At 38.1% G+C, this 22,367-nt stretch overlaps 1 protein-coding gene and 1 long non-coding RNA gene across 2 annotated transcripts; one reads left to right on the top strand and one right to left on the bottom strand.

The window, feature by feature from the left end:
- Positions 1-301: 301 nt before the first annotated feature.
- Positions 302-19,913, top strand: FMR1NB (FMR1 neighbor). Its single transcript, XM_083797197.1, has 7 exons — positions 302-3,553; positions 4,626-4,703; positions 5,921-6,034; positions 7,512-7,649; positions 10,209-10,305; positions 13,504-13,642; positions 14,318-19,913. The coding sequence occupies exons 2-6, from the start codon at positions 4,628-4,630 to the stop codon at positions 13,604-13,606; spliced, it is 528 nt and encodes a 175-aa protein (XP_083653323.1). The 5' UTR covers positions 302-3,553; positions 4,626-4,627; the 3' UTR covers positions 13,607-13,642; positions 14,318-19,913.
- Positions 18,091-22,304, bottom strand: LOC310880823. Its single transcript, XR_014571937.1, has 3 exons — positions 21,565-22,304; positions 20,428-20,500; positions 18,091-18,221 (listed from the first exon to the last, which is right to left on the bottom strand). It is a non-coding gene; the product is annotated as an uncharacterized lncRNA (long non-coding RNA).
- Positions 22,305-22,367: the final 63 nt, after the last annotated feature.

Raw genomic sequence — 22,367 nt, 5'->3', positions numbered from 1 at the left:
ACTGACCTTGTAATGTAACTGCTCTTGGGCAATATTCTCTGTACATATTAGCTACAACAGATTGGATTTTATGTTGACATTTGTTTGGTTATAGTGCAATATATTTTGTATGCAAGCAGTTTCAATAAAGTTTGATCTTCCTCTGCTAACTGATGTTGATGCAATCCTTATAAATGATTGCTTTAAAAATCTCAAAATAAGTAGAGAAAATATTTCTGTTTAGACTTTAACTGTAGTCATTGTTACTTACACGTTCTAGAAAACTAAAATATTACCAATTTTCAAAAAATATGGCACATAATGCTCAAGAAACAATCTCATTATGAAATGGTACAATACCTGTTGAGTTGTCACATTTATATGCACTATATTTCTTACATTCAGTGGTTGAGTTTACTAAGGTGCTAACTAGGTTAAATGTGAAATTACTAAACTACTACAGTCTTGACTAATTAGTTGCATTCCATTCTCAAGTGCATTTTGGGATTATGACCTTTCAGTATTTGTGTGCTTAACATGTATCCCTTTCAATTCAAATTCCAGTGTTTTTTAAATGTTATTAAATTTCAACAAATTAAACTGTGAATCTAAATGTACAGTTTTATTTTGAAAAATCATGTGTTGTTTAAAAAAAACTTGAAAGTGCAACCAATGTCTGATGCTTGAGTTCAGGTCCGTCCTATTGGTAACTTATAAAGTATGGTCTAATGAATTAAAGTTATTTTAAAAATAAAGTTCTTTAAAAAGAATGAGAGGTATTTGTGAATGATGCCAAAGTTTAAATTCAGTAGGGTTAACATCAAAGCCTATAAATTAACAGATGCTTATGAAAATAGAAAATGTTTCCTTTCTTTACTAAATGCGTTTGTTTAACGATGGTAACTTCTCAGAGTTGGTATAAAATCTTGTCAAGAAAAGACCTCTATTTATATAGCTTGTTTGAAATGTTTTTTTTGTTGTTTTTTTTTTTCTGATGAAGAGCATTCATGAGTTCAGGAATCAAATCAGTTTAGTTCTTGTGTACAGAAACTTTTAATGGCCTAGCTATAAATTATCTTCTATTTGCTGTCTCTAAAGTCAAACGTGTACCATGCTTGTTTCTTTCAACAAGCCAGAAACAAATTTAATAGTCCAAGTATGATATTGACTGTACATTCTGCGTTCTTTGTAGGAGTGCTTATTAGGAAAGGTAACTTCCTGAGTTGCAACATTTTTCTTCAGAACTCTTCAGTATTGAATATTAAAAGGGAATAGATTAGCTTCCAGTGAGTATTCCTCAGTCACTTCGAGAACCCTTCTTTATGGTTCTGGTAAGTGGCATTCTGTATTAATCTGCAAGATTTTTAATTTTTTTCAACAGTACACAGGATGATAAGACTTTCTCAAAACAGTAGCACTTGTAATGGTAGACCAGCGTCTGTGTGTTTTGATATTGGTTCTATTACCTGATGTAGGTTTTTGCACTAGCATGTAATGAGCTTATCATCCACTTGAACATAACACTACTTAGGTTTTCATCTTAAAAGATGCTGGCCAAACAGCCTTCTCCAGCTATATTCACATCCATGAAAATCACAGTGGCTGGAAGAATTCTAATACCTTCAAGTATAATGCAGCTTTATATATGTTATGAAAGCTGACATGAGTTTTCCTGAGTTAAATGTTCTGAACAGATTCCAGTTTGATCTGCAGGATTCTCCTTACAAGAGTTTTGCTAGGCTTAATTATTTGCAGTTTAGCTTTCATGTGACATTTTTATACTGTATTTACTGCTGAAAGGGTTAGACTTACTGCATCAACTTTTGACTTCAGAAGTATTAGTCTTTCATCAGCAGCCTGTGGATCTTGTGCCCACATCAGGGGACGAACCTTTTTCTATTCCTAACAATCTTTTTTATATGTATCCCATGTCTGTCACTCCTGCTTGCATGTTATGAAGACTATTGATCTTGAGCAGTTCCTGATGGAGATAATTGCTACTAAACTATGAGTATAAACTAGTTGTTACTGTTTTTTTCCTTTTGTTTGCCTGTTGTAAAGAATTTCAAAAGTGGTAATGTGAGTGCTGTATGAAAATGCATCGTAAAAACAAAAAATAGATAAAAGCCTTGTGTTTCTACTGAGGGTTCAATAAGACATGACTTTTTTTTTTCTCTGAATAAAAGAAACTGATTTACAATAAAAGCAGTTAATTTAAACAAAAAGCATCCAATGGATGTAGTCTCTATAAATGATGAGGAACTTGACCATTGCAGAAATAGTATAATGAGGTTGGGGTCATATGGCATGTTAGATGGCCTTTTTTTGGCTGGTGGATTTAGCTTGAGTCTTAGGTACAGACTACAGTTACAACAACAAGAGTCAACAGTCATGAATTTAATAACAACAAAAATCAATGAAGCAGTCAACATAAACAACATAAAATGTGTGGGCAGTTTTCTCAGGTTCTAGCAGTCTGAATCAGACTCATATTTGTACATCATAAATGCATCATATCATATATGTAGTGTTTCATGAAAGGAATCAATGCAGAAAATCAGAATTGCATGTGAAATCAAATGCTTCAGAAAGTGAAGAATGTTTGTTCCATATTAGATGTTTCAAAGTGTCTCCTTGTTTTTAGTATTGGGAGTGGCTGTGTGTAGTGTGTGCAGAATGAAAGAAACAAACCGAGGATGCTGTATATTTATATTAGAAAGCTAATGCTGCCTACAAACGCAGGTTTAAAAACAAAAACCCTTTAAACTCATTACTCAATTAACTAAAATGCCAAAAAAAAAAAAAAGCTTTTGCATGTGAATATGTATATAACTTTTTCAAGACAATTACCTGCTTAGGTGGCTGTTGTATGCATCCTCGCTTGCCCTCCCTTCCCTAAAGCATAACAGACTAGAGAACTGCTGGGTTTTTATTTTTGAATTTTTCGGTGGGTAAGATGGGATGATGGTCAACATTTACTTAGGTTTCTGTCTTTTTTTTAAAAAAAAAATGTTCTTAACCTATTCAAAGAACACCTCATTTAATAAAAGGAATGGACATTTCTAAGGAAAAGGAAGGTTGAGGTTAGACTTTACTTTTGCTTCAAACATAGAGAGATTTGATGAATTCATGGGAAAATCTTGTTTATATAATGAGTTTATTGGAATTATTGAGAAATCTGACTTGGGCACTCTGCCCAAACTTTGTTTTGAGGAGTGTATTTTGATGGCTTGAGGTATCTATTACCTGGTCTGCACTACAGTCTATTAGGCCATGTTCCTGCATTGCATATTGGTAATGACACAAATGTGGCCTTAACTTAGTAAATTAAAGACTGAGGCTTTTAACAGTCTGCTCTGTGGGAGGGTGACTTTTTCAAACTGCATATATGCATTGTTTTTTCTGGTCCCTCACACAGTAGGTAGATGCAGTTACACATCTGTTCTGAGCTACATCATAGGTGACGGGCAACCCATTGTGATGAGCCTTGCTTCCGCGCTGTCCTGCATAACGTGCCTGAGGTTGCTGTACTCAGGGTAGCTGTGATCTGCCTGTTCCAACGGTAACAGAGAAGGTATGGAAAAAGAAGCATGTAAGGGGCAGGGAAGGGCTAGATTTTTCTATATCTCCTTTGTTTTTCCTGCTCCGAGGAAATGTTTCGCTCCTCCCAATTTGTCCTGAATTGCATTAGATTTTAATAGGTGTCTTGGAAAATGTGATTCCTGCCTTCTTAAAGAATTTTGTGCTTACCTGCCAAAGTGAAGTTTCTCTTTGGGACAGAGAATGTATTTGTATGTTACTCCATGAAACAGGCACATTTGAATTGCAGGAAAGCTTCGCTCATTTAGCAGCAGGAGTGCAAAGAGAACAGATCCTTCAAGGGACAATACTTGTATAAAATGCAATCTTTTCTCTGTACAACACTTAAGAAAATGGGGTTCTGTCCCCTTACCAATGTTAAGAAATACGTCTAGTTTAAGCTCTTAATATATGTTGTAATAATTGTAAAAGATCCTTTTAGAATAGAAGCAGCAGGCAAAGTGAAATATAGCATCTGGCAAAGCAGTCTTCAGGGGGTGGTTGGAGGTGTAAAACCCAACTTAAACCTGCTGTTAAATTGCTATGAATGACTCAGGGATTTTTAAAAGTATTTTTTATCCATAATACTATTTTTGGACCAACTTTTCAAAATGTTTTTTATTCAAAGCATCTTTCTTTGATGTTAGAAGGACTGAAGAACTCAGTAAGCTAAAGTAGAATTCTACTGAAAACTTCCAAAAAATTGTAATTCTTCAGTCCTGATTCTGTCCACTATACCTGGCTTAAAACACTTAAAAGTGCTCCTTCAAGGTGTTAAGTATCCAGCTCTGGGACGCTTAAGAGGTTGTATTTATATACTTTTTTGGCTAGTCTGTTAACAAGATGCATCCCTTTAAGCTCTCTTAAATGAGTAGTTCCTTCAAAGTAACATTGCCAAAATGTTTTACTGGGTTTGGCTGCCTCCTTAAGTAGGGGGAGAGGGAGCAGAGCATTTGCTCTGTACAGCAATCTACTGTCATGTTTGTTCTAATCTATAAATACAAAGTTAAAGGAGCGATAGAAGATTCTGCGTCTACTCACATACCGTATCACTGGTTTTATTACAGGAATGCTGCAAAAAGTAATTGGCGTTCATCTAGCACGGAACTATGTGATATTTATACTGCTTCATAGCATCAATTCAAGTGAGTTTTGCAAGGAGAAAAGCATTTTCATAGAAGAAGCAAGTAGTTTTCCTAGCAGGAATTAAAGTTACAAATTTTGTTGTCTTGCAGTGATTGAAAAATACTGAAAAACATTAATTTTTTTCACTGGAGCAGATGGGGAGACAGTGATGTAACTGCTAGTGTGAGCTTTGCTGGTCACACTCCTGTTAAGCGTTAATATGAGTACCTGTTTTGATGTGAATTTGGTTCAGCCTATTCAAATGCTTCTTTTCTGCAGAGAAGACATGGCACTGAAAAACCAAGTTCTGCTCCAGGAGAAATAGTGTACTTATGTATTTGGGGTTCCTGTTGCTCCAAGGTGGAGCATTGCCCCAAAAAATGAAGTTGTTTGAACACCCTAGTTTTTGGTTAGGCTATGGCCTCACTCGTGTTCACAAGGAACTATAAAATCATGAAATGTCTTTTAATAAACTCTGCCACTGAAAGTTATTAAAGAGAGTTCCATTGGCTAAGTTTCCCCTATAAGAAAAAGGCAAGAAAATTGGAATTCTGAGTTTTTTCTGCATTACGGAATGGTTGATTGCCAGGGAGTCCCACTGTGATTTGCACTTGTGCTTTAATGAAAAAGAGGTAGAGTGAGACAACAAGGCCTACTGATAATACATTCTTCAGACTAGTGTAGATGAAAGACGATTGAGAAGTCCCACGGCAACAAATCACTCCAGTAGTGTTATATTCATGGGTGTTTTGCTCTTTTCTATGCATCCACCACTATACTGGGATAGATGACTGTCTGGTTGTACCTGATAAAGCTGCCATCTATAATTTTTTTTTGTTTTGGTTGGGATCTGATCTTGATCTAGAGGCCAAAAGTTCTGCTTGCATACATGAAAAGGAATGCATCTACAGCTATAACACAGAATTTTCCCGTAACCTGCACCTTCTATCTGAACAGTAGTGCTTTTTCTCTTGACAATTTCCACATGAATTGATTCCTTAATTTAAATTTCACAGCTTTAGTTCTTTACTCATTGTGGTTCATAAAGCAATTTGAAGTAATATAATTGACTACAACAAAAAGACATCTATGCTTAACCTTGCTAGCCATCAGTAGTCACAATTCATAATGACTATAAATGCCTTCATAATGAAAGATAATCAGTATGAAAATGTCATTCCATTTAATTAATTATGGATATTTTGATGGTAATGAGCTAATCATTATGAGCTTTCAGGTTTTACATCACCAACTCATCAAGTTTTAGAAAAAAGTGAAGTGGTGCCCAGCAAACTTAAAATGAAACTGAAAGGTGCATCTGAAGCTATTTTAAATTTCTTCAGGCCAGTGAGTAAGTGCCACTTCGTCATTGTAGCACTACTTCCCTCTTCCTCTACTACTGATTTGCTTCCACTACAGCCTCCCACCCTCTTACCTATCAGCATTTAGTGTATTTAAAACCCCCAGTGTGACACTGTAAAACTCACCAGGTCTCAACAAAAAAATATTATTAAATGCCCCTTTGGAATGATCATAAATTTGCTTCCATTGCATTACCTATAAAAACCATTCATCATCAGTATTGTGCACTTTGAAGCATCCACCTTCCCAACCCTTGTTGCATCCAACGTGAACTACTTTTTTTTCTCCTTGTGTAAACATGAGAATAAATGTTCTGTATGTCCTAAGCGGGAGATGGATTTTACTCAGTCTCCTCCAGTTCTGGCTCAGGAAGAATTCAGGGCCATTAGCTTAGGCTGAACAGCTCACCTTTTGGACTGCTGAAGTTAATTAACGAGAGCTTCATTATTTGAGAAAATTATTGAGAAGGAAATCAAAATGGAATGTATTCATTAATATCACCAAAAAAGATAAAATCCATGATTACAGAGAGAGCTTGGCATGTGCAAAAATTAAGTCAAGCCTGACTCCATAATTGTTTCATGGACAAATAGAAGGCAGAGATACCACTCTTCACTTAATATATAGCTGATTAGTAATAACAATGAAGATACACTGTTGTTACTAACTAGGCCTAAATAAACACAGGTCTTTTGAAGTGCCTGACCCCACATTTAATTAAATCTGACTACTAGTGATGTCTATGATAAAAGCGCGACTGACAGTGCAGCAAATCTTGGGAGTGGTGTTGGAAGCAAATGATGTTTTGCAGCTTCTGTGATAGTGTCACATCAGAGTTGCAATACCAAGTTTTACAGGTGTTACTGTTTTTGTTTGGAAGTGTTTTAAAATATAGCCCTTCCCATAAAAGATCTCATGATTATTAATAAATCTATTATTAAATAGAAAACTTTAAATATTGTATGCTGTGTTCAGTAACTGGACTGGATATATTAGGTTTTTGTTCCTAACAGCTGCTTTTAGAAACATGCAATTAGTGCTAAACAGAGAGATGGCTAGCTGTAATACATTGTATGCTGAGCCCTTCAGAAAACACAAGGTATTTTAATGTCTGTGTGTTTTTCTTAAATTAGAAACAGTCCATTCAGAAAACATAGTTTCTTTCCGTTTTACAAACCTAAATACAAAAAAAAAGGCACAACGTAGTTTACAATCAGTTTTGTAAATGTTTGTTACTGAAATAAAGCCAATTATTTAAGATCTCGTATGACATGATTTTAGCTTTTCTCTTGGTTTTAGTATAAAGGCTGATTAACTTCTGTGAGCAAATTTCCATGAAAGTCAATGATGCTACTTTTCTAGCAGACTTACTCTTTCAAAACATACTAGAGGCATAAAAATTATAACCTTCCTTTACCTGCATATAGTTCCTGGAACAGAAGTCTCACATTTTACTTCTTTTAAAGCCTGCCGTCACAAAGAAAAAGGCACCTTGGTTCCTTGTGCTGTAGGAGGGAGCATTAACAGAACTGAGTGCTTGGAAAATAAATGCTGTCCTTCCAAAGACAGACATGAACTGGCATGTTATGTCCCATTTAAAGACAGTAAGTATACTTCTGTAAATTGTTGCCTCATAGCCATATGCTTCTTCTAGTCAAACAATGTGATTTTCGTTTGTTTCTTCCTTTAGTTTTTCAGGTCACCAATCTCTTCAAAGTAAGTGTGAGCTAGCATTTATTTCTGCATATAATTGTAGAAAACAATTCATTGATAAAGAATTGTCTGAATTGTTTGTCAACCTCAACACAAGCAAAGAACATAAGATGAAATACAAACAGATGTAACTATGTAGGTTAGTACAAAGAATGGAGTGAAGGCTGTATTTGTGGAAAGGGTGTGTGAGGAGTTTAATCCAAAGAAGCGACTCGATGAAAGTGCTATGAAGAAAAGTTGAAGGAACTGTATGTACTTAATCTGCTGAAGAGGAGGCTAGATGGTTGTTTAATAGCTATAAAGACTGTTTTGAAGGGCAATAACTAAGATGAGGGAGCCAATCTCTTTGGTAGATGATGTAACACGGAGAAATTGTCACTAATTGATGCTTGGAAAATTCACCTTGTGTACTAGGAAAAAAAAATCATTACAACAGTAGTGAACCTCTAGAACAAATCATCAGAAAGATGATGGGGTCACCTTCCTTTAAGGTTTTTCAGGCTTGGCCAAAGACACAGGTTACTTGACATAACAGTGATGATAATCCTGTATTAATCTTATTATAGATCCCACCTTTGCACATAACTCAGTGGTAAACTCTGCTTCACTAAAAGGGTTGAATCCAACTTGAATTTTAGTCATTTTTTTCCTGTTTGTACAGCTTTTTAGAAACTGTCGTTGCTTTTCATTGTGAATTTGCTTCAATAAACTGAAAGATGTGGAAAGTTAGAGGCTCTTGTTAGACACAATCAGTGAGTTTGGAAGGGATGTATCAAGATCATACAGCTCCAACTGCTCCTGCTCAAGGAAGGTCAGCTACAGCAGGTTTCCAGGAAACCTCGAATTTTGTCTACCCAAACACTGAATATGGCCAAGGATGGAGACTTCACAGCCCCTGTGGGCAACCTGTCCCTGTGTGTACTTTTAGAATCCTCACAATTAAAAATAAATAAAAATTCCATCTTGTGCTCAGATGGAATTTTGTGTTTTAATTTGTCCTTTGTCTCTTGTCCTGACACTAGACACATCCCACATCCTACAGTTTTCAGTTAAGAACAATGACAAAACAATGTCAAAATATTCAAATGATCCTTGCATACTTGTTAGAGACTTTAACAAGAACAGAGATAAACGTTATCTCATTTTTCCAACATAGCAATTCCTTTTATTTTGTTTTATTTTCTCCTCTTTAGGAGAAATTTCTTTCTCCTAAAGAAAAAGTAGTTAGACATTGGAGCAGGTTGCCCAGGGAGGTGGTGGAGTCACCATCCTTGGGGGTATTTAAGGAAAGGTTGGGTGTGGTACTTAGGGACATGGTTTAGAGGGTAATATTAGGGGTAGGGGGACGGTTGGACCAGATGATCTTGGAGGTCTTTTCCAACCTTAATGATTCTATGATATACGAAATCCTAAGAATTCTCTTTCTGCTTGTTTGCACTTGCCCAGAAGCAAGCAGAGGTAAGGACTAAACTTTGAAATTTCTCCTGTAGTTGAACAGCACCATGTTCCAGTGCTAGGGCAGCTGTAACTATTATGTTACTTTTGATAGAAGAAAGTACCACTGAGTGTGAGGCCATCAGAATCTGTTAGGAGCATACTGAAGGAAAAAAATGTTTTAATAATCATTCCTCAGCTGGGCTTTTATATTATGTATAAAAGACACTTAACTACAGTGAGAAGAAAAACTATACAGTGAAAATTGTAGTTGTTTTACTCATAGTTAAGACATACTCGAGCAAATTGTAAAATTGGATATCCTTATTCAGCTGTGACTGCTTGATTCCCCATTCCACTTGAGCTTTTATGGTTTGGAAGTAAACATCAAGGACTGACTATTTTACCAAATTATTTGTTCATAGATTAATTAGCTACTTGAATGCTCCAGGATGTACAACATATGTCCAAAGAAAATACAAACATTTACTGCCCTGGGAGCACATGCTGTTTGCCTCATAGCAATCTGTTGACAAAATAGGAGCACTTAACAGACATTAGACTCATGGCTCTTGCATTTCTGTTAGATGGTTACAGGCTACACACTTGAATGGTTCTTATTTGGGAGTCTTGTCTTGAACTTCAGTAGGAATAAAAGGAGGCTTTTAGAAAATGCTACAAAAGGTTTGAAATGAAATAAATAGGCTTAATTTGCGTGATTTTGTCTCCATTTTTTTAAGAAGCTCTGTAGTCCTATAAAGGACTCTGATTTTGCACACCCTGGGGTTACTCAACAGTTGCTTCTGAACTAATCAAATAGTTGAGCTGTTTGAACTCTGGTGGTCAAATTTAAGAGTTGATCTTTCCTATATCAATGCATTTCTAGGACCTGCTCTTTTCTGTTAAGTTGCTGGCTGAAATACATGTGTGACTGTCTTAGAGGCTAATCTCTGTCATCTCTCTCAGTATATTATCTTGGAATGATTCATAACTAATGAAAACTTCTGACTCTACAGATCTGCAACTGACATTTCGACTATTTGTGCTTGGGGCAGTAGGATTTTTTATTTTGGGGTGTCTGCCATCGTGTTGCTGTGTCTGTTTGCAAAGGAGGTAAGCATTAGTGCACGACCAAACCAAATTTATGATATGTCACCTCTAAAGGCAGAAAACATGGACAACTGACATGTTTAAAGCCAGTGAGGGGAGGAAAAAAGGCAAGAAGCTAATGTGCCAACATAAAAAGTCCTATTCTGAAGCTACATAAAACATAGTTGATTTGGCTTGAGGAAAAGAAGTGTGCTAGTGTCCCAGTAGTCCTTCTAAAGATCCAGTTATAAAGAACTTGGACTTGATCTTACTTCCCTTGCCTGGGAAGCTGCATGTAGGACATGAAAGCATGCTGCCTGCAGGCTTACAGAGAAGCTTCCACTTCAAGGCCCAAATGGGACGGGACTTCAGCAGTAGGGCTGAACCTGAGTTCCTGTAGGAAGTGGATCCCAGCCTGGGCAGATATGCTGAGGTATGGAAGGCCAGGCTTTTGCTCCCTTTCTTCTCCAATTTTCTGTACAGTCTCTCTCTCTCAGTCATTCATCTCTTTGGCAGGAAGGGAACACCAACTATCAGTTGCAAGCAAAAAAGGTGGTAAATGAGATTGAAGAGCAAAGAAAGCTATAGGGCTGCTTACAACACTATATCCTGTGCTACCCAAAATATGTTCCAAAACCAAGAACATCAATTAAAATAAAAAAAGGGAGAAAGATTTGAGGAAAAGTTCATCTCACTTCATACCATACATTTAAACTGAAACAAATGAGAACTTCCAGCTACTTGCCTGCTCTCTAAACCACAGGGGAAAGGGAGACAAAAATTGTTCTTACTGCTATCTCCAAAGATATTTCTTCAAGAGTGACATTGTGTCTGGGATGCAATTGACTGCTACAGAGGGAATGACATGTACGTACAGGGATTAATTATCTGAAAGATAATAGGGAAGAAATTAATGAGAAAAGGCAACTTGTAAAGAACAAGAAGTAGAAATATGTTTCTGTGTGGGTTTAACACAGAGCTATGCAGTAAGATGGAGTAACATGATGGAGGGACAAAATAGTAGGCCTTAGCAGACAGAGAGATGGGCGAGGGGTATTCTTCAGATAAAAGTGAGTGAATGGTCTGTAATGCTGCCAACATGCAGTGAGGTGGTGCTGGTTGTCTTTTTTCATTGATGTGTAGGGCACGTTACAGCCCATATGTACTATGCAAGCAGTTCAGTGTTTGATTCTGCAGAGTTTTGGCATGCATATACGCTCTTACAATAATGGGGGGAACATAAACTCCACAGTATCAAAATCCTTAAACTGAGATGGAATGTATTAACATAATTGTGCTTTACTTTTCTAAAGTGGTGGTTCATATTGTATGGCTAATGCTATAGCTTGGTTAATATGACAGAATTGTCGTTTTCTGTGAAGGTTTTTTTTTTTTCCCAAGTGTTAAATTTTTGCTTTACTGAGATGTTAGTAGGCTGTGTGGGATCACGTACATGCACGTACACACACACACAGACTTTACTAATGCGGCTGCCTAGCAGATGGCTATTTGCTATGGAGTTCCACATTTAGACAAAGCCTGCTGTGAAAATCTCCACGTTACATCTTACCCTGTGCTCAACAGCTGATGTTCAGCATACAGATAGCTACACTGAGTCATCAGTGACTCTGAAAATGAGAAGCAAAGAATTAACATGAAATTATCATAAATTTTCTGAAAAACAAATTAATATGTATTTGTTTTGAGAGAATTTACATTAATGTTTAAATGATGATTTCTGTGTTTTTTTATAGCCAGTGAAACTAGGAATATTGCTGTTCTGCTATGACTTGTTTATTGTTTTGTTGTTTTTTTAATGCGGTGATTAACCAGATGCTAAATGGTTTTAATTTCCAACATCATATATTTGAGTTCTAGGAAAGAAGCAGTCCTATAACATGGTAACTTTGATCAGGTTTTACCAGTTTTAGGGTGATAGAAGATGTGGCTTTGAAAAGGATTTAGTTAAAGAGCATAGAACCTTTTGTGTGAATGGAAATTCTTTTGTTTTCATTAACAATGCTGGATGGTCATTGCTGAGAGGCTCCTAAGTACAATGCAAAAATTGTACTGCAATGGGCATGCACAAAAGTACAAATTGCTCTCTAGAATTACCAAGAAGTAAGAGGTCTTTTGCTAATAAAACATATGATTGATTATTTCCACTGTGCTGCTTGTAGAGCAAATTCCAAGGTTTCCCATACGAGTTTGTACTGAGAGGGAGAGAAAGAGAGGCAAAAGAGAGAGACTCCAATCTGGGGTGACTATCTATGGAAGGTCTTTGCAGGCATCTGTGCTGTGTTGCTAGAGGTGGCTTTGTCTAGAGATGCCCAGGACTAGATGTGGCAAGGCTAAGAGAACCTATATGTAGGAACATAGAATTCCTGTAAAATTTTGAAGGGAGCTACTAATTTTCTTTCCAAGGCTGAGTTACAATAGCAAAGTTTCATGGCTAATGTCAGTCTGAATACTCCTCCCTTTGCCACAGCACTGGTAAGTTCCCAAATCAGCAAGGCTGGGTTACTTACATATCCTCGCTGATGACCTGTGTATTTTGTCTCTTTTCAGTGTTATTTTTTATACAGAAAGCAGTATCTACATGAGCTAATTCTGCTCGTGGCCTGGCAGTTCCTCTTGTGTGTTATCAGCACAATGGCTCTTTTCTTGAGACATTCTCTGATGTTTTTGCTATGCCTGTAACTGTATTATCCTATCTTCTTTCTCTGTTTTGTCAGTGTCTTTTTTCATTAACGTCCACAAGCCATGATGAGTACTATAAGATAGAGAAGGGAAGGAAAAGATGTGCACTTAACTGATGCTGTATTTGAGTAATATTGTGTAGCTTTTTAAAACAGTAAGATTCATTAAAGTCTTCATTTTCTTCTGCTGAAATTCCCTAGTACAGCTGTGGGAAGCAGGCTTTTGATTTTGGTTGATTACTTACTTGAGAATTTTCTGGTAATGGTTGCATTGTTAGGAATCAGCAAGTCAACTGAAATCCATGAAGAAAATATCAGAGATGGGAAAAACTTATCAAAGTGCTTTTCCTAGCCTTTTCACTGTACATTCTATTCATGAAATCTTGTGATGGCCCCTGAAATCAGCTGTATCTGACTTTTTCTTCACTGGAGGTAGAATTTTGCAGCTAAAGTCTAGGTGATTTTCTCTAAATTCTTTCTGTGGAAGTCAACCAATTTCTGCTGTTGTTTTAATATGTTGCAGTCCATGTGTCAATCCTTTACGAAGGGCAAACAAAAAAATAGAGAAAATTGCGCAGAAGAAAAGAGCACGTAGTGAAGATATGCATAGGTTGTTACCGGATTAACTTAAAGACTCTGAGGACCATAAGCACAAGAAAAAGGTAAACTAAATTTGGTGTGTTTCTTTGTTCTTTCAGTTTAGTATTGTTATCTGACTATCGATTCTATATAGAGTACTAGATGTGCAGAACTAAATGCCTGCTAGCTTCCCAGTCTAGTAGACTGTCAAAAAGGCAGTGTTTATCAGGGGTCACTCTCGGTTTCTGTTGCGGGACAAGTAATGAAGCTGCAGGAATTTGATTCCTGTCCTAGGATGCTGAATGAGAGCAGAGCAAGCCACGAACAATATTACAGTCCTAGGTCAAAGTCCTAGCAGACTGTGTTGCTGGAGACAAGGATCCATTTGCAGGCACTGAGAAATCTTTCCTATGGAAAGGGGTATTTTATGCTGACATTTTCACATAGTTTTGCATCCTACCATTGTTACTTAACGCTGAACTGCAGTTGACTGCTGAAATAAATGTAATCTGGGAATTAAATGCTATTTACTGTTCCAAACGGTAGCCTGCTGAAAGTGACAATCAAATTTAAAAAAAAAAAAAAAAAAGTGTCAGTGAGGTCATTAGGTAGTTAAAGAAATATTTCAGTGAGATTTGACTGAATTCATTTGGCATTGACTTAACAAAATTGTAAAGATGTCCATAAATCCAGTAATCTAGTTATACTGATATATAGGTTTTCTTTCTTATTGTTTTTTTTGCTCTCTTTTGGTGTAGAGGAGCACCCACCTGATTTTAAAGACCTCAAGCAGGAGAAGGACACCAGGATTACTTGAGTATGCTCTAGAAAATGAGATGCTTTGTTTTAGTATCAAAGTAATACAATGTTGTCAACCCTTGATAATGCTATTGATTTTGTATTAGAAGTTGTTCATTTCTATTTCTTCATACTCATTCCATATCTCCTGTATGAAAAATATGGTAATGCTGAAAGGCAAAAAGTGCTCATGGTAATTCCTGAATGCCACTCTTCTCTTATTAATACAGCATCCCTATGGAGGGATATGAAGATACCAGTTAAGTGCCTGTCATAGTTTAGAGGTCAGTCTTAGAGTATTATCTGGATTAAGAAGAGATAGTTGTCATTCATTAAATCGGTACTGAGTGGCAAGCTTACTGTGTTCCAGTATTGGATACCACTGTAGCACAGCAATGCTACTCTTACTGAGGAGAACAACTAATTATTTACCAGGCTGCAGAGGATTTAGGAAACCTGTGGTTGGGCCGTTCCTTTAAAGACATAATGGGCAAAAATGTGAAGAACTTCAGGAAACTGTAGTAGCATTTCTGCTGGCATTTTCTGCCCCTGGCATATCACTGCACCACAGAACTTCCTTTGATCTTCAGGCGACTTGTCTCCCAAGGTAGGTGACTTCAAAATGTAATTTTGAAAATTACTCCCTGTAGAGTAACACACACAAATTAAAACAAACACCCCCCCCCCCCCCCCCCCCAAAAAATAACAGTTTTGAACAGATGAGTATAAAATAAGAGTAAGCATCTAAAATGTCAACGGGAATCAGTATCACAACAGTAATGCAGTCACTGGTCCCTTTTCCTTGGGTCTGTGAAATCCGTGCAGTAGAATTTCCAAGAGCTACAACTGTGAGGAATGGATCTTTACTCATAAGCTGGGGAATAAATGTTATTAGTGATTCTCATGAACTGTGTACTTACAGAATTCCCTATTTCATAACATTTTTAGTTTTGTTAAATTAAAAAAAAAAAAAAAGACCACTTAAAACCCAAGCATAATAGAAGTGGAGTATGCATATGGGCAGTCTTGTGAAATTGTCAGAGCACATACTGATGATCAGACATAACCATATGCAGGAGCTTTAAAGCCTGATACTGCAACCATTGCCAGTAACACTGTATTAGAGATGATTGGGATATCATTTTGTAAGCAAAAGAATTATGATGTTTTTGATTTGGAGCAGCAGAAGGATGGGGACTGAAAAGGGCTATGTTTTGCCTTCCAAATCTGATGTGTTTGCTGTTTCTTGATGTTATTTTCATGAATTGTGTAGTATGTCTACAGATATTTTGTCAAAGATAAAAGCAATTTCCTTCTGCCTGAATTTAGGGGCACTGTTGCGGCTGAAATGCGCATGTGGCGAACCACATAGATCCTCACGGCTGATGGTGACTGAGAGAGAGTTGTGCTCTGGAGAAAGTCAGGCTTTCGTATGGTGCTTCATGATTTTGATTTGTAGGTTGATAAATTCCTTTTGTTTGCATGTCATTGACAGCACAGATGCTTTCAACATCACATAACTTTCTGACAAAGGGACACATAAAACAACAGTAAGCAATCAACACATCTGCGGTAACCGAATCTGGCAGAACCAGAACAAAACGAGCATAAGCAAAATATATGCATTGTAAGAGTAGAGCATGAGATGGAAAAGACCCAACAAAGCTTATATTTCCCCTGTTGGGGCAGTGGTTAAGAGTACAGTGTTAAGAGTAAAGATGTTCTTAAAGCTGACAACTTTGCTTTTTGGTTGGAGAAGACAAAGACTGTAAATTTAAGTTGTAATTTCCATACTGGTTTGATAGTTCATTGAATCAACAGCTGTCCAGCATGAGTATTGCAGAAATAACTGCCATCTCTGCTTAAAATGTCATAATATCTATTTTGTTATTACTGGGGGGTCAAAGTTATCACATTAGGGTCACATCACAAATATTCTTTCATGGATTAGTGATGCTAACCACGCTGACACCATCACATACAAGTGGATGTTTTGATCAGCTGCTTACTTCCACCAGTAAATAGAGAAATTAAAATTTCTGAACAATTGCTTTGATAATGATTTCATAGACTCACGATTTTATCTTCTTTGTTCTGTACTCCTGGACTTTAGTGTACTACAGAAAAAAGTCAATAGGGAGTTGACCTAGACCTACCTGAACATGTCTTTTCCCAAGCGCCTAAACTGTTGACATGTTTCTTGTATACCAAGCTGCACGTTGCTGAGCCAAATTCATTTTTTCTTTGACTTTTCTGTTCCTCCAAAGAACTGGGTTAGGGACCCAGTCAGCTAGAAGAAGGCACAAACACTCTTACAAGGCTGGCAGTGCCTCTGTGGTCAGCGAAAGCAGCTGCTCAGCGCTGTGCACCGCTTCCAAGGCTGCCAGGGCAGACTGTCTGCCTTCCAGGCACTAGGGGAAGGAGATACCTTTCGTACTAAAACTGAGGACCACAAGATGGTGCTGCAGGAAAACATTTTTCCCTCCGTGGTTTTGGTTTCTGGAGAACTTTATTGATTTCTGCCTTTTACAATGTGGTTCATCAAGTCACAAGAAGGCAGATAGTGTACAATAGAGCAATGGTCACTCAGTAAAAAAGACAACATAATACGGCATATGATGACAAGGCTTTAGGAGACTTACAAGATATACAAACCATTGCTGGTGGCTTTAGATCTGCTCTCCCTCCTATTGAACTGATACAGAATGAAACAAAAGAGCGCTCAGTGGAACATCCCTCCTTATCTTCACAAAGATTAAATAAATACAAAGCTGAACGACCCGACTTACTGCAAAATAGCAATGTCCAAGAGTGGATGCTGCTACCATAGAGACAGGAGCTATGAGAAGGCTTCAACAGCAGTACAGCTCTTTTAGTGCATTGCCCTGCGCCTGCGAGAGGTCTGATGACAAAGGGTGTGCCTCAGCCTTCCCTCAGAAACCTAACCCACACCTTTAACCGCCTTCTGTAACAGGAAGAGTTGAGATGATTTTTTGAAAGCTTTAGAGCAGTATGAATTGACTGCATCATGCTGCAGGCAACTGTGCAAATGTCTGGTACTTCTCTCCTTCTGACCTTCAGACAGCTTTCAAGGTCATGAGAATTGAACTTAAATTCTATGGCATGAGCAGATCGAGAGAATGGATTTGAACTGTGTAAAGCTCAAAAATCCAAAGCCAAATAGAAATCTATTTAAACAAAATCCCTGTGATTGGGGAACTTGTCTCATATTTTTAAGGCTTGAGGTTCAAGTCTGAGACCTGTTTTACCTCGCTGGGATTCATGCAATGCCAAGTAGTGCAGATGTAGCAGGAGAATGTATTTCATTGCTCAAAAATATTTTTCCAGCTTGTCTATGCAATTTTGAAATGATAGGAGTCTTCTGATCCTTTGCCGGCCTAGGCTTGGATGCACACCAAAAACGAAGTGCAAAGGTCTCCCTGGAAAGAGTGTTTCATGTTCTCCTCTAAGGTCCCAGTGGAGTGAGCGGCTCCGTCCAACTCAGTTTCGCTTCTGATCTTTCTGCTCTAAACTTTTTTGTTCTCACAAAACATTGGAAAAAAAATGGTTTCAGTTGAAATGAAAGTGGAAAAACTGTCCGCAGCTGTGCTATTCTAGTCTTCTGAGATTCATTGTACTTATTCCAAGTTCTTTCACAAAAGGCATGCTTCCTACAGCACTGCTTCCTTGCAGAATCCACTATCCTACATACATCTTCCATCCAAGCTGATAAATCTTTGAGCCGATGTGTTTGTTCTGTTCTGTGTAACAGGTAAGTGGCATAGAGCTTCACCCTGCGACAGCTTTTTCTCTGCAGTACCAACCACCATCAGATCCTGGAAGCTTTGTGAGTTTGGCAGTCAGCTGAAAATTGGATGATATTGGGAAGGTGATGGCAATTCTATCTAGAGCTGCCATCTAAAAGACAGCATGGCTACACATGTTGTATTCCTACAGCATCCTTATCTCCTTGATTTTTCAAATATTTGATTTTTCAGTCTATAAGGCTGGAGCTGCTCAATGTACTACTTACTATGTAGACCATCAGTTGAGTTGAAGTGAAATAATTAAAATAACTTTCCTTTAGAAATTAATTTTCTGAGGCATCTACTTGTCCTGCCATTTAGCACTACACTTTTGCCCAGGTTCTAGTTGAGGTTTTTACTGGCTCTCCAAGCTTTTTCCATTTTCTTAATTAAGGTACTAGATCTAGCACTAACATGCAAGATCTAAATGTGGTGTGGAGGAACTAAACCAACTAACAGGACAGATAACATCCTGTGCTTAGGACTTACTGCACAGCTCGGAGATCAGGGGAAGGAGCACACTTCCACAAAAAGCTCTTCCATACCCTTCCTAGTAGGAAATCCCTGCTTCACTGAGATGCACCAGGTAGGTGGCAGCATTACTGAAAGGCAATTTCTTCAATCAAACGTGGCCTTATGAATTGCAGTAATTAAGCATATAAAAAAAGAATGGCAGTTGGTTATGTAATCCAACCTATCAGTCTTCTTCAAGGCATGGCAGGAATAACTTAATTCTCATTCCTAAAATGGGGTGCCATGTGCATTGTCAGCTGATATTTCAGGTTCTCAAGTTATATTTCTCAGATACCAAGCCAGTAGCTTTAAAGAATGCCAGAGCTCAGCTTGAAGAGAGAGATCTCTTATCAAAGCTGCTCTGTATGAACAACTGTCAAAGGCAAGGAAACCTGAGAGCCTGGGGAAAAGCACTTATTGGGTTGGTGTTGACCAGTTATCTTGATGACACAGTAGGTGACTGAGATCTAGCTCTTGAACAGTGGATAAGCATGGCAAATTACTGTTTTGGCTCCCCTCTTTCACAACAGTCCTAGAATGCTATAAAATGACTACGGTTAAACTGTGAAACATCTGGGATGGGGGCATGTCAACTAAAGATTAGGCTGTGCCAGCTAGAAAGGAAGAGAAGGAATATCAAGGGAAAAATAACCGCGTGAAAAACGATGTGGAGCATTTTACCAGAGTGCAGCAGGATCTCGTTCCAATTTGGCTTTTAAAATCTATTTTTGTTACTGCGGTCACATAAAAACGTCTGTCACATCAAATGCTACAAACATTAATCATTTTTTATCAACAGTTGCACTATAAACAAAAACAGCACAACTACAATTAATCACAGCTCATCAGTGCAGCTGGCAAGGAAAAGGTTAACAGCAAATTCTGTTTTACTGGTTAAAGATGCTACTATAGCAGCATTTGCTCAAATGGTTGTTTTACACATGCAGTGGCGTCATCCAGTTTAAATCCTGCTGTGTTTCTTTGCCAACAACTGCTAGTGAACATTTGCCCACCTTCCCTGCTGCTGAGTAGTATCAGGATTAGATGCAGGGAGGCGAGCAGGCTTACAACTTCATCTGTTGGCACCACAGGAATGCAGGAGCAGAACAGCATGGCAGTAGAGAAAACTTTCAAAATCATCAATTTTAAGGTCTTACCTCGAAATGGCTATTTCCTGGCTGGGGGGAAGGGGATCTTTCCACAACCGTGCTCCCCCCATCGTTATCCACCCACCCCCCTCCCCCCCCAAAAAAAAAAAAAAAAGTTGGCACAACAAGAAAATCTTTCTCAAATAAAGACACGATGGACATTTATTTATTGTCCGCCCTAGCAGGCAAGTGGATGTCTGCAAAACTGTGCTGGGAAGTAGATTTTGACATGGGAGCAATGCCTGTCAAGAAAGCACTGGTCTTATCTGGCTCTGTTGGGAATAAAAATTTAGGGAGCTTTAGTACATCTTAGACTTTAAGACGATGGATAGCTTGCAGCAACAGGCATTTTTCTCCCCTCGCCAAAGGAAGCCACTTTTCTCTCAGTACTTAGCAAAAGTCTGCTTGAATGACGTGATTGTAAAGAATCGTGTTTTGAGCAAAGAGTGAGAGACGGAGGTTGGTTTTCTGAACATTTTGTATTAGTTCTTGCCTGCAGTTAACTTAAGAGCAGCTAGAAATGTGCTTTCTGAACTCTATGCATTTCTTAAATGCAAAGTTATGCCCCATAACCAGCTTTGTAAACCATTCGTTTGTACTTACAAAGCAGAGGAGAAGGAAAGTGAAGTGTCAAAGGGCCACAGCACGGGAAAAGGACATGGTGTTATTGTTCTTCCTGTTGAGATACCACGATGTAAACTTTGTGTGTTGGTTAGATCCAACCAGTTTGCTGCAATGGATGAACTGGGCAGCACCTTCTTTCCCAGCTGGCTCACCAGCAGCAGTTGAGCAGGGAAGGGGTGAGTAGCAAGCAGCTACTGCCTCTTAACTATAAACATAACCTTAAGGATTCCTTCTAGTCTTCTAAACTAGCTGAGGACAGAGTTAGAGTAATAATCTGTCACCCATCCTCTCTCTTCTCATTGTTTGTCCTCTGAAAACATATGGCAAGTATCTCCATTATTAACTTTGAATTTGATTCCCCTGTGACCCATCTGAAGATAGTGATGTCTGTTCCTCATAGTTGCTTTAGTACTTCACCTCCCATGCTCAAACAGTGCCCAGCTATGACACCGAGCAATCGGTTTAAATTGTCCATTGGCAGCTACAAAGTAATTGAGATTTTTTCAGATTAAAATAGATTGTGACAAACTAGGCTGACACCTCCAAAGTAGCTGTCATGGTTTGTAGCAGTGATGCTGCACATTAAAGAGCTCTTGACCACATATTCACATAATGAACCTAGTGGCTCTAAATTAGATGTTATGAACTATCAATCAAATAATAAATACTGTTAAGAATGCAAAGATAAACCCAAAGGAATTCTGGTGATGTGCTGCAACAACTTTCTTATTCTTTTACTTCAACAAGCTTTCTTTTTTTCCTTTAAACAGTTGTTTTTTCTATTTGATACACTGCTAATAAGAAGCATACAGCCAATACTGAATGACACACTTAAAATTTGCAAAGCCTGCGCAAAATGCTAAGGTAAGTTGAAAGTTTCACCTGTAGTTCATCTTGACAGGTGATGGTAGTTAAAGAATAAATCTCATATATATGCAATTATTTGGAGGAGCAGCAAGGGGTATAACAAGCAACTGAATTTTCTTTGTTCTATGGGCATATCTTTACTATCTAGACCAGTGTTTACAGGACTGCAATCTCTGTGCTGGCTGATGTTCAGGTCCTAGCACCAGCTAGTGTTATCTTTGTGAGTAGAGTAACTACTCTAATACTTACCTACTCCAGCTGTTTTGCTGTTTCAGCACGACTTGTAGTTTTGGAGCTCAGCTGGTGCTACCCGGAAGACCTCTCCTTGGGGTTTCCAAATTTTTTTATTGTACTCTCCTGTCATTAAAAAATAATAATAATAATAAAAACAGAGCTCTTCGTCTCCAGTATACTCTACTCTAAGGAGAATTTGCTCTTTGCCAATGAATGGGAACAGCCCTTTCTTGAGTCAGGTATTGTGCTGGCAGGCATCGTATAGCTCTCCAACACCTGCCTTTCACATGCTCACCTAGCTGTTAATTGTCTTCTGATGTGTGAACTACATTGTCTGATCCAGCTTTCTGCATCTCACTGAATGTTGGCCTCCTCCTAGCTGTTGCCTTCCTGAGCTCAATTACTTCAGATAAATGAAACTACTGCAGTGCCTAAGAGACCGGTGTTTTCTATCACAGGCGAAAGTAAAGAGAGGTCAAGCTTTTCCTACAGCCAAGGCTCCTAAAGTGGCAAAGAGCCACCCAGACATGTTTTACCCATATTTTCTGCTGCTGAGCGAGGAGAGAAATGTGCCAATCTGGCTGAGTTTAACCTCAGAGGAAAGAATAATTATTTCTTGATTCATTCAGACGACCAGCTGAGAAAGGTTCCATTTCAGGCAACTGGAAGAAAAAGGTTTTGTCTCTTTACAAGTTTGATTGTCTCCTTACAAATCCTGTGGACCTGCCGAGAGTGTTGTAAGCAAACCTACTATTAATACAAAACTCTGAGTTTGTGATAGCTTCCTCCTTCTTTGTCTGTTGTGGTTTGACAGATTG

This window comes from Anser anser (assembly GCF_964211835.1).
Source record: "Anser anser genome assembly, chromosome: 13".
In the NCBI taxonomy this organism is placed as follows: domain Eukaryota; kingdom Metazoa; phylum Chordata; class Aves; order Anseriformes; family Anatidae; genus Anser; species Anser anser.
Note: the sequence above shows the minus strand (reverse complement) of the source record. Positions and strands in the feature narration are given on the sequence as shown.

Coding starts and splice junctions, on each gene's coding strand:
- FMR1NB (XM_083797197.1), top strand. CDS start 4,628: ATGCTGCAAAAAGTAATTGGCGTTCATCTAGCACGGAACTATGTGATA. Junction 6,035..7,511: donor AAATTTCTTCAGGCCAGTGA/GTAAGTGCCACT, acceptor CTTCTTTTAAAG/CCTGCCGTCACAAAGAAAAA. Junction 10,306..13,503: donor TGTGTCTGTTTGCAAAGGAG/GTAAGCATTAGT, acceptor AATATGTTGCAG/TCCATGTGTCAATCCTTTAC.